At 46.5% G+C, this 13577-nt stretch overlaps 1 protein-coding gene across 1 annotated transcript in view; it reads right to left on the bottom strand.

Annotated features, from left to right (window-relative positions):
• BLK (BLK proto-oncogene, Src family tyrosine kinase) overlaps nt 1–13577 on the bottom strand; it is a 33047-nt gene that overhangs the window by 3639 nt on the left and 15831 nt on the right. The window contains exons 4-10 of the mRNA XM_077331066.1: nt 13122–13215; nt 12056–12154; nt 11166–11269; nt 9373–9522; nt 7160–7312; nt 3599–3778; nt 3141–3217 (exon numbers count right to left, since the gene is read on the bottom strand). Of these exons, the coding sequence (XP_077187181.1) occupies nt 3141–3217; nt 3599–3778; nt 7160–7312; nt 9373–9522; nt 11166–11269; nt 12056–12154; nt 13122–13215 (857 nt within the window). The remainder of the gene's footprint in view (nt 1–3140; nt 3218–3598; nt 3779–7159; nt 7313–9372; nt 9523–11165; nt 11270–12055; nt 12155–13121; nt 13216–13577) is intronic.

Raw genomic sequence — 13577 nt, 5'->3', positions numbered from 1 at the left:
CCCACTTCCACATGACATCACCACTTGGGCACGCCTCTCCTGGGCCCAGCACATGTTAGGCCACCGTTGCCCTACTTTAAGGGAACATGGATGTTTTCCGTGTTCCCTTAGGCGCTCTGGGGCCAATGCGGCCTAGCCCGGCAAAGTCTCATGTGGACGCGGTTCAGAGCCAGGACAGAAAATGCCCCACTGGGCTCTGTGGTGCTTTGTGCCACTGTGGGGCTGAATGGGGAATTTATTTTGCAGGAAGTTGGGATTCTGATCTCGCACAATCCCACCTTCCTGCTAATCCCAGCCCCCCCCCCCCCAGCAGCCCCCGGTGTGGTGGAACTGTTCTGCCCTGGCTGCATCCATTGAAACACACAAATCTGGGGTGGACTGGGTTTGTCGCCAAAATGCGTCCCCTGTGGAGACACAGCATGCAGCTCTGCTGTAACGTATCAGCGGCAGCCCAGAGTGCCACCACTGGTGCAAGATAGTCCTAAGGTGAACATTTGTACCTGCATCTTAAGCCTGCTTGCATTCATGGCTTTCTTGGTAAACTTCAGTATATGTTTCCAGTGGAAATGGTAGTAACTGAAATCTTACTAAATTGTGAATATAGTTCAAAGGGAATCCAAAAGCACTTCTTTTGGAAAGTACACCTCACCACAAAACCTTTCCAGATATCTTCAAAGCTTTCTGCATGGACACTGCCAGTTGAAATAGGTGCATCCTTCTATGGGCTCATTCTCACTTCTCAGGCTAAGCAATGTGGAAGAGTGTCCCCCAACTATTAACTTTATTTTGCTTTCTTTTTAAAAATAGAATAATGGAATCATGGAGTTGGAAGTGACCTGTAGGGTCATCTAGTCCAACCCCTTGAACAATGCAGGAAACTCACAACTACCTGCCCACCTATAGAAGCCCCAATTCCATGCTCATATTCCCCCCTCCCCCCAAAAAACAAAACAAAAACAGAATTCTTGGCCAGTCTAGCCTGGAAGAAATTTGCCTCCTGACCCTGAAGTGGTAATCAGCATTTCCCTGGGCATGCAAGAATGGGTCAGAAGTGCCAAGCACTGACACAACCCTTCCTGCCCAGCCACTAAATTCTGCCTAAATTCAAAGAATCTGCCTAAATTCAAAGAATCAGCATTCCTAAGAAAGAAAAACCACCACCTCCTAAGGAATCTATCCACCCAAATAAAATTTGCCCAAACACCAGCTAAGCCCCCCCCCCTTCTGGTAAGAATTTAATTATGAGGAGGTGGCTTTTAATATAATATAAGTTTAATAATTTAAACTGAATTTGATTGATTGTTAATGTTTTATTATATACTGTATTTATAACGAAATGTTTTAAAACTCTGATGTTATCTGTTGACTATGGAAGGTTGGAAAATAATAATAATAACAAAAATAATAATAATAAACATGGAAGAAAACAAAACAACTTACAATTTCTTTTGAGCTAGGACTTATTTTCAGTTTTGGTTACTAAGAAAGTTAAATTCTATCTTTCCCTGATATTTATATCTTATATCCCTCTAAGAGGCTATAGATCAGGATTTAGGATTTCCATTTTTTCTATATAACATCTACGAGCTAAGCAAGTGGCCACAGTCACCTCTGAGCTTCCTGGCAGAGTTCAAAGTCACCCAGTGAGCTTCATGTCATAGAAGAGATCTGCACCTGGGTTTCCCCAGTCCTAGTCTAACACCTCAAACCTTTCCAGGACTTAACTTCTCTTCCTTGAAGAATATACTCTTGATTGCAAAGAATATTTGAACAGTAGTGAGGTAACTTCTAGAACCTTCCTATAACACACAAGTTCAGAACATTCATGTCCACAGAAATATCATGCAGTTCAGACAAATGCCTCCAAAACAGGCCAGGCTTTAGTTGCTTTAGAAGAAAGTCAAGTATGATAGAAGGCTAAAAAGCTGGCTAACCCTCCATTTTTTCAGACTAATGGGGCAGAGGAATTTTCCACACCTCAGTGATTCTAGTTTTTGGCACCTTGTGGCTTTAATGTGGTTTCAAACAGGATATTAATACATATGTTCCACAAGTATACTGCATGCTCATGTTGACATCCTTTCACGTTGAACAGCGTGAACCTCAATGGAAAATGGAGAAACTGGCGTCACTTCCTGTCCTGATGTTAATGAGATAGCAGCAGGTGGTGGGTTTCCTCTCGACTCAAGCAAGCACGAGAGTGGGAGTGACTGCTGGGCTTGACCATAAGAAAAATTTGTACTCTGGTCACTTCCTAATTTAAGATTTGGACTGAATGCTGGTCTCTTGATGGGTCAGTGTTTTCCTGTTTATCTCCTTACGCACATGATGTGGTTAAGGTGACGTTCCTCACTGAACCAGAATGTTGAACCCAGACCATAGTGGTTTGTGGTGCTCTGAAACTGCATCCACCACCAGTAGGGCAAAGAACGGGCCTGAAACCAGTGTATAAGAAATGCTCTATCAAAGCAAAACAAAGGCCTGTCTAGTCCAGCAGTCCATTCCCATGGGCACCATCCTCAAAAGGTCTGGCTGGTCTGGGAGTAAATAGATGATGAGATGAGTGGAATGGGTGGGGTCATAGATAGGTAGATGGCCCCAACCAAAAGCCTATCAAATATAAGAACCGAGGATTCCACAGTGCTTTTCTGATCCCAACCAAAAGCCTGGCAGGAGAGCTCCATCTTGCAGGCCCTGCAGAACTGTGCCAACTCCAGCAGGGCCTGGATGTGCTCTGGGAGCTCCTTCCACCAGGTGGGAGCCAGACATATATCTCTTTGGGACCAGAGACTGTGAGCTGGTTGGTATTTGAAGAATGGAGCATTCTTTGAGGGGTATAGATAGAGAGGTGGTCTCTCAGATACGCAGGACCCAGAGTTGGGGAGTTCAGAGTGGGCGGTTCAGAATAGGGGATTTTAAAAGTTTTCAAAGAATGCTGGAAGTTAAGTCCAGTCCTGCAGCTTCCAGTGGTGGGCAGGCCTGCTACCTGCAGGTCAGGCCACATCTGGCATGGTTGGATTGGGTCTGAAACCCATTTGGGTAGTCTGGGGGTTGCTTTGGCCTTTCTGAATGCACAATCAAATACAAGAAATTATCCAGACCTCATTCTGGCCCAGCTTTTGCTGGGGCAGTTTACCCACCTGGGCTGACATATCTATAAGTTTTGGAAGAGATAGTTTGTTTCCTTCCGGCGTCTTCAAGAAATCCAGCAGACATCCTGCAAAGGAGGGGAAAACAGAATGTTCTCTGAAGGAGCTGTCCTAAGGAGTATACGCCAAGACAGCTGTGATGACAGATCTGTACCCTTTGAAGTATATTGAAATCAATGTCTTTAGAAGGGTAGATCTGCCTTTTGGATTGCACAGTGTGATACCGCACTTTGTTTTGATGAGAGGCTCTCAAAAACCACCCCACCCCAGCAGAGAAATAAGAAAAAGCAACGCATAAAAACATTCACATTGCATGCTGGGGAAAGTTCTAAGGCAAGGACAGCCAGTTCGGCCACCCCCATTCTAAGGAGACTGCAGTCTGATAAATCACCAGGCTCTGTGTTCAGCATCAGATCAGTACAAATCTGATAATTAAATGAGACCCTTACCATTGGCCATGTATTCTGTTATGATGAAAATGGGCTGTTGGGTGACCACAGCGTGCAGTCGAACCAGCTTGCTGTGCTGGAGCTTTTTCATTAAGTTGGCTTCAGCCAGGAAAGCATCAGGGGCCATGCTGCCTTCTTTCAGCATCTTGACTGCTATTTTCACGTTATTCTTGTAATATCCTGTAGGAGAAGATTTGTTTGATGATTTAACTACTGATTGTTCCCTGTACTTGACTCAAAGACACTGGCATTTTCGTCCTCACTATAAACATTCCCTGTAAACGCTATAAACATTCCCTGCCCTAGGAGACTAGCATATCAGGTTAGGCCAGGAATCTTCTCCATTTTTCAATATGGAAGGATTCCCCCCCCCCCCCCACACACACACAGGATAGTATACCATCATGTGACTTCCAACAGCCATTTGAAAGAGCAACCCAGACAAAGGTTTACCACCTCAGGAAGATCAGGCCTTCTGTGTTGCTGTTTTTTTTAGGTTGGAGGACAAGGACTGAGACCCATAATGGTAGAAACAAACAACCCTGAAGTAGCAGCATCTCAGAAAGAGTTCATAAATAGCAGCTGTGATCATTTTCTGTTTGGCCAAAATGGGGGATTCCTGAGGAAGAAGTGGGCATGACCGTGTTTTCCTGATGACACTGCAGAGGGCTTTAAAGGACTGGGATGAGGGATTGCAGCCTCCAGATGGGAACTGGAATTGCAGCTCATCTATAAAAAAAAAAAATGGATGCTTTGGTGGGTGGACTATGTGTCATTGTTCCCCACTGAGGTCCCTCCCATCCCCAGGCTCCATTCCCAAATTTCCGAGCCTGGATCTAGATACCCTACTGCAGTGGTCCCCAACCCCCAGTCCGGGGACCGGTACCGGTCCATGGATCAGTCAGTACTGGACTGCGGGTCCTCCTCGTCCTCCTCCCCGGCTGCTGTCTTGGGGGCTGCCCTGCCACTCTGCTGCTGGTTCACCTTTGGTGCTCTCCGGTGGCTGCCATAGCCGGGGCTCCCCCTCTGCATGGCACTGCACAGCTGCTGCTGGCAGCACCCCCCAGCGGGCAGCAGGAAGTCAGGGGTGCCGGCAGGAAAGCAAGTGGGGCAGGGCTCAGGCGGCGGCAACATCCCTCGGCAAAAGACTCCTCCCCCCCCAGGCCTCAGTAAAATTGTCAAGCATTGACCGGTCCCCGGTGATAAAAAGGTTGGGGACCATTGCCCTACCAAGAGGGACATGGCAACCAAGAGGGACATGGCATCTCTAAACAGGCTTCATCAGGGGAAAAAAACAAAGAAGAGCAAAACTGATCGGAAAGCTACTGTTACTCACAGATGACCATAGCTAACTGCCTAGGGCAGCACATTGTAAGGGACAGTGTTTTTGTTGTACAAAATCCGGCTTCCTCTCCCCCACATGTGCAAGTGCAGCTGAAGAACAGCAAAAGGGGCATAGAAAGTATGATGGATTTCTTGGCAAGGTTGTGTAGTCCTGGAGGCCAGCCCCACTCAGGCAGGTAATGCAGATTTTGCACAGCAACTGCTACTGTTATAAGCTAATTAATGTAATCTCCTCCCAGACTGAAGAAATTGACTCTTCCCTACTGCTAGGGTTGCTTTGAAATCCAACGAAGCTAGTAGCTACTGCTGTGACCTTTGGCAGTGAGTTCCCAAAGTCAGTTATGCATTGTGTGAAGTACTGCCTTTTGTCTGTTCCGAAACTGCTCCCTATCAACTGCTCCCAAGTTGTATCATTAGCAGAGAAGGAGCAAAAAGTCCTTGCTGTAAACTTTTTGTTTCCAGTTGTTATGTGCTCACTTCTGAATTATGGTGACCTTATGAATTAATGACCTCCAAATCATCCGCTCATTGACAGCCTTGTTCAGGTCTTGAAAACTGGAGGCTGTGGCTTCCTTGACTGAATCTCAATCCTCCTCATGCTGGATCTTCTTTTCCTCTGGCTTTCAATGTTTCCTTGCAATACTGTCTTTTCCAGGGACTCTTGTCCTCTTGTGATGTGACCAAAGCACAATTGCCTCAGTTAAGTCATTTTAGCTTCTAGAGGGAATTCAGGCTTGATGTCACCTGGAACAAACTTTTCTGTCTTTTTGGTGGTCCACAGTATCCATAAAACTCTCCTCCTACACCACCTTTCAAATGAACCAATTATCTCCCTGTCAGTTTTTTCTGTACCATGCTTAATTTTATACTTGTCTTTTTGATGTGGAACACATCTTTTGGTGCGCTGACATGGAATTCCTCACAGATGTGACATCCATGATACCACCACCACCCTGAGCATGCCAGAAGACCCAGGGAGGTGGCCAACATGGAGGCAGCCAGTGGTAGTTGTGCTGCTCACGGAGCCTGGGTCAGCTGTTGCTGTGGTGCAGGCCAGCCCAGCCCAGCCATGGAATCCAGGGCAGCCATGAGAGAAGTGGATGCTGGCCCAGCCACAGAGATAGAGCCTGCAGAGTCCAAGCAGCCATGGTGCTGCCACCCACAGAGTCTGGCCTAGCTGTGGCCCTGAAGGAGCCCCACTGCAGCCAGCTGTGGGGCAGACAGCTGAGGCAGCAGAGGACCACAGAAAACAGTGGGTGTCCTGACTCAAGAGGTAAGAAAGGGAGACTGGGGGGGGGGGGAGTCTGTGTCTCTGTGTATGTGTGTTTGTGTATCTGACAGAGAGGGAGGGGGGAGGGACCAGGGAGGAGGTTGGGGAAATGAGAGGTAAGAGGGAGAGGCGAGGGGGGAGTAGGGGGAAGGAGTCTGTGTCTGCATGTCTGTGACAGAGAGGGAGGGCCCAGGACCAAAGAACCCAGAGCAGGTACCCTGTGAGAATTGGACTGTCACTATTTTTTTTCTAAACCGAAAAAACTCTAGTCTTTCAGCTTGTCCTTAATTTAATTTATGTTATTTCTAGTCTGCGTTTTGTGCAGGGACTCAAAGTGGACTATGCAGAGTGAGCCAGCACAATCAAAATGGGACATTCAATTGCTTATGCATTTGTATTTTAGTCCGGCACCTTCAGAAAGAACGGAAGCAGAACATAAGTACCATGCAGCCATACAGAACAAAGTGTCAATCAGTTACCTAAGTAAGCTTGTGAGCCATTTTGCACAATTCAGCCCTATTTTCAGCGGGGGCAAGGGGATGCCCCTGCTGGCTCTGCAGAGCTCGCAGGGGCGTGGGCCGGGCAGGCTGAAAGGCGTTGGCAATTATGAACAGCGCTGGCCCACCCCAGCCCCTGCCGGCACCCACAGTATCCCGAGGACTGTGGAAGTTCCTGCATTCTGATAACACGGGCCTTCCATGGCCCTGGGCCAGGCCATGCCTGCACTGGCAGTGGGGGCATGTATAATCAGGGATTTTCCTTGATGCCCTGCTGCCGCCAGCGCAGGTGTTCTGGCCCATGCATAATGGTTCCTAGTGAAGGTAGGAACCTTCAGAGGTAAACAAAGAGCACTTTAAATTGTGTCTGGAAATTAATGAGGCAAAAGCTCACAGAACTTGCACTGCCCTCCACCATTCCCATAAGGGACCTTGCCATCCGACACTTACCCATCCACACCTCCCCAAACTGGCCTGCACCCAGCTTCTTGACCAGCTTCAGAGATTCCCGGGGGATCTCCCATTCATCGGTGGCCCAGGGCCTTTGTGGAGTGACAGCTTTACATGGCATTCTTAGACTCTGGCACAAGCCATCTTCGTTAGCTGCAAAGTGCACAAAATGTGAGGGAAGAACAAGTTAGGCAGGTTCTCAGAGGATGCTGCAAAATGCTGGTGTGTTTTCCAGGACCCTGGTCAGCACCAGCAAACCAGAGGATCACTTTGAAGAAAGGGCTGTGCAGCCAAGGGAAGTCGGCTTCAGACTGTTTACAGATGTGTTAGTCCAAAGGGAAAGTCCAAAAAACCCGAGAACACCATCCATTGTAATTCTTTTGATTAGAACCAATGCAACAACACAGAACAGTGTGGTGCTTTCTGCACTTCAGTTAATGCCCTTTCAATGTACTTTAGCAACCATTTGCAAGTGCATTTTCCTGTTTCACACAGTACTATCCAGTTGCATGGTACTGTAAAAGTGCATTGAAAATGCACTATCCAATGTGTGTGAAATCAGCCAGCTGAGCTTCTGACTGCTGCAATGCTCTGGATTTTCCGCACTCTGCCCTGGCTCTGTTGTTTAGCCTTTGCTGAGTTTTGTTCACTGTTGTTTCCAAACCCATCCTGCTCCAGAATTCCATCTAAAATGCCTAGTTATAACAGAACTACAAACCAATCTGCAGTGATTCCTCTGCAGATGTTAATCAAGAACAGGAGATAACTGGTTGGATCCAGACTAAACAGGACATTTCCACAGATTTCGCTTCTCTTGTGGTGGACCCCTTGGTATAATTTCTCAGGACTCCCTACTCCCCAGGAGCAGCATTTTTTGCATCAGTGGATTACAGTGGCAGGCAAGAGGCAAACAAGTTCCATGCTACCATTGGAGGGCATAATCGGGATCCAAACCAGTTTATTTGCATTTTGAAACCATACTTAAAGACACTAAATTACGAGTGTACATCATAGTATCATAGAGTTAGAAGGGACCTCCAGGGTTCAACCCCCTGTACAATTCAGGAACTCACAACTACCTGCCCACCCACAGTGACCCCAATTTCATGCCCAAGTGATCCCCCCCCCCAAAAAAATCTCCAGAATCCAGCCTGGCCTGGAGGAAATTCACCTACCATCCCACAGTGGCGATCAGCAATTCCCTGGGTATGCATGGAAATGCCACAGGAGACAAACACTGGCATATCCCTTCTTGCCCACCATCTGCCTAAGTTCATAAAATCAGCATTTTTGTCAGATGACTATCTAGCCTCTGCTTAAAATCACCACCACCTCCTGAGGAAGCCTATTCCACTGAGGAACCGTCTTTGCTGCCACCTTCGCGTACCCTATATAATACAGAATCTGCACTGTGTTCCCATGCATAGAATATGATGTGCAGGTTCTTTTTTTTTTAAGCCAATTGTATACACAGACTTGCTAAAATATATGAGAGTGATCCCCCCCAGCCAGCTCCCATAAGACATGACAGCAAGCTTGAGTGTTGGAAGAGATGATAAACAGGGGCACAGCAGTTTTTAGCCCATCGCACATCATAAGTTTCTCACATTTGCAGGAAAGAAGCTTCAGAAAATGAAAATGTAACTCATGAGGCCTCTTGCAGTTAAGGGATAATGTGTCTTATTTAGTCCCGCATTGCCCTCTGGGTCTGCCCTTTCACCCCTTCTTTGCTTTCAGCCGTGATTTCTCTCTAGTGGTGCCAAGCTGCCATGTGCATCCCACTGGCCCACATATTGCACAGAAAGAAGACAACTTTGCCGAACCTGAGCCGTGAGATTTGGATGTCATTTTCAATGCATGAAACAGCTCAGACTCTGATTTCACGCATGAAGAGTAGGAAAATTGATTTGCATAGCAGAACATTTTGCTCCTCTCTAGCAACCTTGGCCTTTCAGCTTGAATAGACCTTGCCTGTAAGATCTGCACTGGGTTGTACTCCAGGGCATTTTGTTTCTCTCCAGCAACCCAACTCCTATTTATGATATTATTTATCGGAGCATTTATATCCTCTTGGTTCAAGGCAGCCTACAATTCTGAGCTTTTAAGAACCTGAGTGAATGACCCTGCCAAATGCATCCCTTCTACCGGGTGAATCTCAATTCTTGAGCTTTATTACGTCTAGTAACCTGCAAGCTGTTTGAAGGGTAACTTACTGGAATAATGATTGATAAGTGCCTGAACGGAAGGGAAGGTGATTCTTGGGCAGATGTAATATCCTCCATTGCTCGACATGTGAATCTTGTAATGTTTGATGATGTCACCGTAAGACGAGCCATTGTCCCTAACAGAAAGGGAAAAGGCATCTGCAACAGGAAAATGGAAAATATTTGTTGGCATCAGGACAGTTTCCTACAGTGTGTCTTCAGTGAAAACATTACATCCTCAAATCTTCTCACACCAGGAAATGTACAAGTTTATGTAGCATTGATATTTAGTTTAGACATTTTTCACCATAGAGAGCTTCATCTTGCAGGCTGTATCCATGATGCGAAATGCTCCAATCTACATTTATTTGCTGATTATGTATAATTTAATGGAAATAAAGTTTTCCTTCAGAGGAGGGAAACAATGTGTCCTAGAACAGTGGTCCCCAACCTTTTTATCACTGGGGACCGGTCAACACTTGACAATTTTACTGAGGCCTGGTGGGGGGGTACTCTTTTTCCAAGGGACGTCACCGCCACCGCCTGAGACCCTGTTCCACTTGCTTTCCTGCGGGTGACCCTGCCAGCAGCAGCTGTGCAGTGCCACGCCGAGGGGGAGCCCCAGCCATGGTGGCCTCTGGAGAGCACCAAAGGTGAGCAGAGTGGCAGGGCAGCCACTGAGGCAGCAGCTGGAGAGGAGGACAAGGAGGAGTCGCAGCCCGGTGCCAACTGATCCACGGACTGGCACCGGTCCCCGGACCGGAGGTTGGCGACCACTGTCCTAGAATCTTTTCAAGAGAAAAATGTATCACAGCTTCAGAGTGACAATTCCATTCCAGTTTGGCTCTGCTTCCCCCAAGGGCTCTGAAGCATTAATCCATCCCCTCAAAAAACCTGGAGGGATCCACAGGGCAATCCTGTACAGAGCTATACCCTTCTCGGTTTACTGAGGTCCATAGACTTAGAAAGGTGAGACCCTGCTTAGGACTTCACCGCTAACAAGGGGTCTCCTGTGTAACATACAGCTGGATCCCAAATGGGGCAAGTGTCTAGTTTCCTGGGCCTAATTTCACAGGGTGTTGTAATGGTTCGAGTGTCAGGAATGGATTTGGGAGAGCCAGGTGAAAATCCCCACTCTGCTGTGGAAGGCTACTGGGTGACCCGGAGCCAGTCATACCCCTTCAACTTAATCGACCTCACAAGGTTGTTGTGAGGATGGAATAGCAACAGTTTTATTTGTAATTTATTCATTTAAAATATTTATTAGCCACTTTTCATCTTTATAGAGCTTAATGCAGCTTAAAATATAAATAAAGTAATAAATAAATAAAATAAAGTGCATGCTATATATATAAATTTTAAAATCACAATTTAAGATTTCTGTAATGCTTTCCAGGGGTAGTCAACCTGTGGTCCTCCACTGGCAGGGGCTCATGGGAATTGTAGTCCATGGACATCTGGAGGGCCGCAGTTTGACTACCCCTGCTTCCATTTGTCTGAACAAATAAAGGAGGTCATGGAAACAGAACACTACAGCCAAAAGAACAATCATTACATTAACCACAATAATAAAGAATTTCAAAAAGCGTGCCTTTTGGAATCCTTTGTTGGAATTCTTTATTACTATGATTAATTGAGTTATTGTTTTTTAACTGCAGTTAATTCATTCGCTGCCTATGAATCCAACTTCTGACACGGGGAAGTGCTGGATTTTGAAGTCATTCATCCAATCTGATTACAGCTCATTTCTGAAGAAAAGGAGGGACCAAGCATCAACTGCAAAAACTTTTCCAGCTTCTTACCTGGATTGGTTTCACTTTCCCTTATCAGGAATGAACCCACTGCATTGCCTGGTGCCATGAGTAGGCGTTCGGCTTCTTTTCTGCTGAGGCCTTTGAAAAACCATCTAAGAAAGAAAGAAAGAGTTAGAGCATGATTTATTATTAAAAACTGGAAGCTCAGGGACATTCATTATGGTTTAGTGTGTGTGTGTCTCCTGAGACATCCTTCTCATCCTCGCTACTTTTTACACAATAAATTGTGCTTGCAATCAAAAGAACTCCTCCCTTCTTGCAATTGAACAATTCTCTACTATGTATGATTGCGGGATGCAACTTGTATTTGCTACAAGGGTAGCTAAACTTATGTTTGAAAAAGAACCGTCACGTTTTTAACTGCCGTTATATGTAAAGGACAAAGCTGGATTCATAGGCAACGAAATAAAATGCGGTTTGGGGCCTTAAATTCTGAGGGGTCTCTAAATACTAGAATCTACTAATTTTCAATTTTTGGTAAGGCTATAGGGCCTCTTAAATGTGAGACTGGGGCCCCAGCATGTTTTAATCCGGCCCTGCTGAGCTACCAATTTGCCAGGTGCCCCCAGATGTCCCTCCAAAAGTGGGACAATCTGGTCACCTTACTCTCAGCCCCATCTACCCGTCAGAGTCTCTGTTGTGGGGAAAGGAAATGTGGTTTGAGACTCCTTTGGGTAGTGAAAAGCAGGGTATAAAAACCAGTTCTTCTTCTAGGTATATTTTGTTCTTCACAGCCTACATGCTCCAGTGGAAGATTGGGACGATGCTTAAAAATGAAGGCAGAGATTCCCTAAGGTCACCTTCACGTAACTGATTCTATGCTTGCATGATGTAAAGACAGAGGCCCCTCCTCACCCCATATGGATTCATAAACTTACTTTTCTTGTTCCAGGCTATCAACGCAGGCCAGAAAATTACTGGGTATGTAGCCTTTCTTCCCAGTAGTCAGTGATTTTGCTAACCACCAGTCTCCTTTGCTGTGAAGAAGGCAGGGTAAAAATAAGTGAATGAATGCAGGCTACAAGAAAGCAACTAAACTGTTTATTCTGGTCCCTGGGGAGAGATGCCACAGGGAGTAAAGGGTTTTTAATAAGCTTTATACATGAGGGTCCAGCAATGGCTTATGAGGCACAACTCCTGGCTATTACCACTGCCAAGGGGGAGGGCGGGCGCCAGCACTTAGCCATAACTACTATCAAACACTGGCTGAGAGGGCACAGGCCCAGCTTTCTGGCTACAGCCATGGCTATGGCAATCAGAATGGATAATAAGTCTTTGCCAGCTCCTGGGAACTTCTGGATTGGCACAGACTGTGCCCTACAGAGGCACTTAACAGTGGAGGCCCAGTGGCACTGACCAAGACTGTACAGTGTGGAAGTCAGTATAACACTGGACTGCACAGGCCCGTGTGGCTCCATAAGGATGCAGGCCACCACAGTCATCTGGTCTTCTGAGGCTTAGCCCCTGAGAGGCACAGAGGAAGCCTGAAGTCAAGGGAGATGGTTTGGGACATAGTAATGACTGGTGGAGACTCTGGTGGCACTTGGCTGTTCAATAGGAGAGTTTGATTCAGCAGACAGGTTCCACCGTGGGGGGAGGGCAGCGGGTTTTCTTTTTGCAAAATAAAAAAGACCCTGGTCAGCTCTGTGGCACCGTGAAGCGCCACAAAGCTGACTGGGGCATTTTCCCCCCTCCTTCCGGCCTCCATAGGGTGGGGAAGAGAAGGCCCAGCTCTTCCTGTCCTGCTTTGACAACTAATTTCCAGTTGACAGAGATCAGCTCTCCTGGAGGAAATGGAGGCTTCGAAGGGTGAATTCTATCACAGTGTACCATGCTGACGTCCCCCTCTTCCCCAAACCCTGCCCTCTCTAGGACCCACCCCCCAAATCCCCAGATACTTGCCAACCCTAGTCTGAATCATCTAAGAGCCTGGCAGTTACTGACCTGCAAAGGACTTCAAAGTTTTCTCCTACGGTCATCTCCAAATCCCAGTCACTGGTGGAAGCGAAATCATAGAGCGCAATCACAAGGTGCTTATCTATTGCAAACACACACACAAGAAATGAAAGGAAAGAGGTTGGGTCTAAAATGAATCAGGTCAAAATCCAGAAGGATGCTCTTTGAGCATACAGGAATTGGGGGTACTTTCCAACTCTTAGAATCCCCAACTTTTAGAATCAAGGCCACTAGTACCTTATAATTTCCAGAGTATGTGTTAAAGCTCACTTTGTCAGGTATCTGTTCCTCAGATATATTTGTTGATCTTTATGTAAAAGGAGGAAGAAAGAGTTCTAGAATTCCCCTGATGAACAGCTGGTATTATGGATGCCAGCCTGCAGCTGGGACCTGAGGATCCCTCAAAATTACAGCCCAGAATAGAAGAGACCAGTTCGCCTGGAG

Source organism: Paroedura picta, chromosome 1 (genome assembly GCF_049243985.1).
Source record: "Paroedura picta isolate Pp20150507F chromosome 1, Ppicta_v3.0, whole genome shotgun sequence".
Taxonomy (NCBI): Eukaryota; Metazoa; Chordata; class Lepidosauria; order Squamata; family Gekkonidae; genus Paroedura; species Paroedura picta.
Note: the sequence above shows the minus strand (reverse complement) of the source record. Positions and strands in the feature narration are given on the sequence as shown.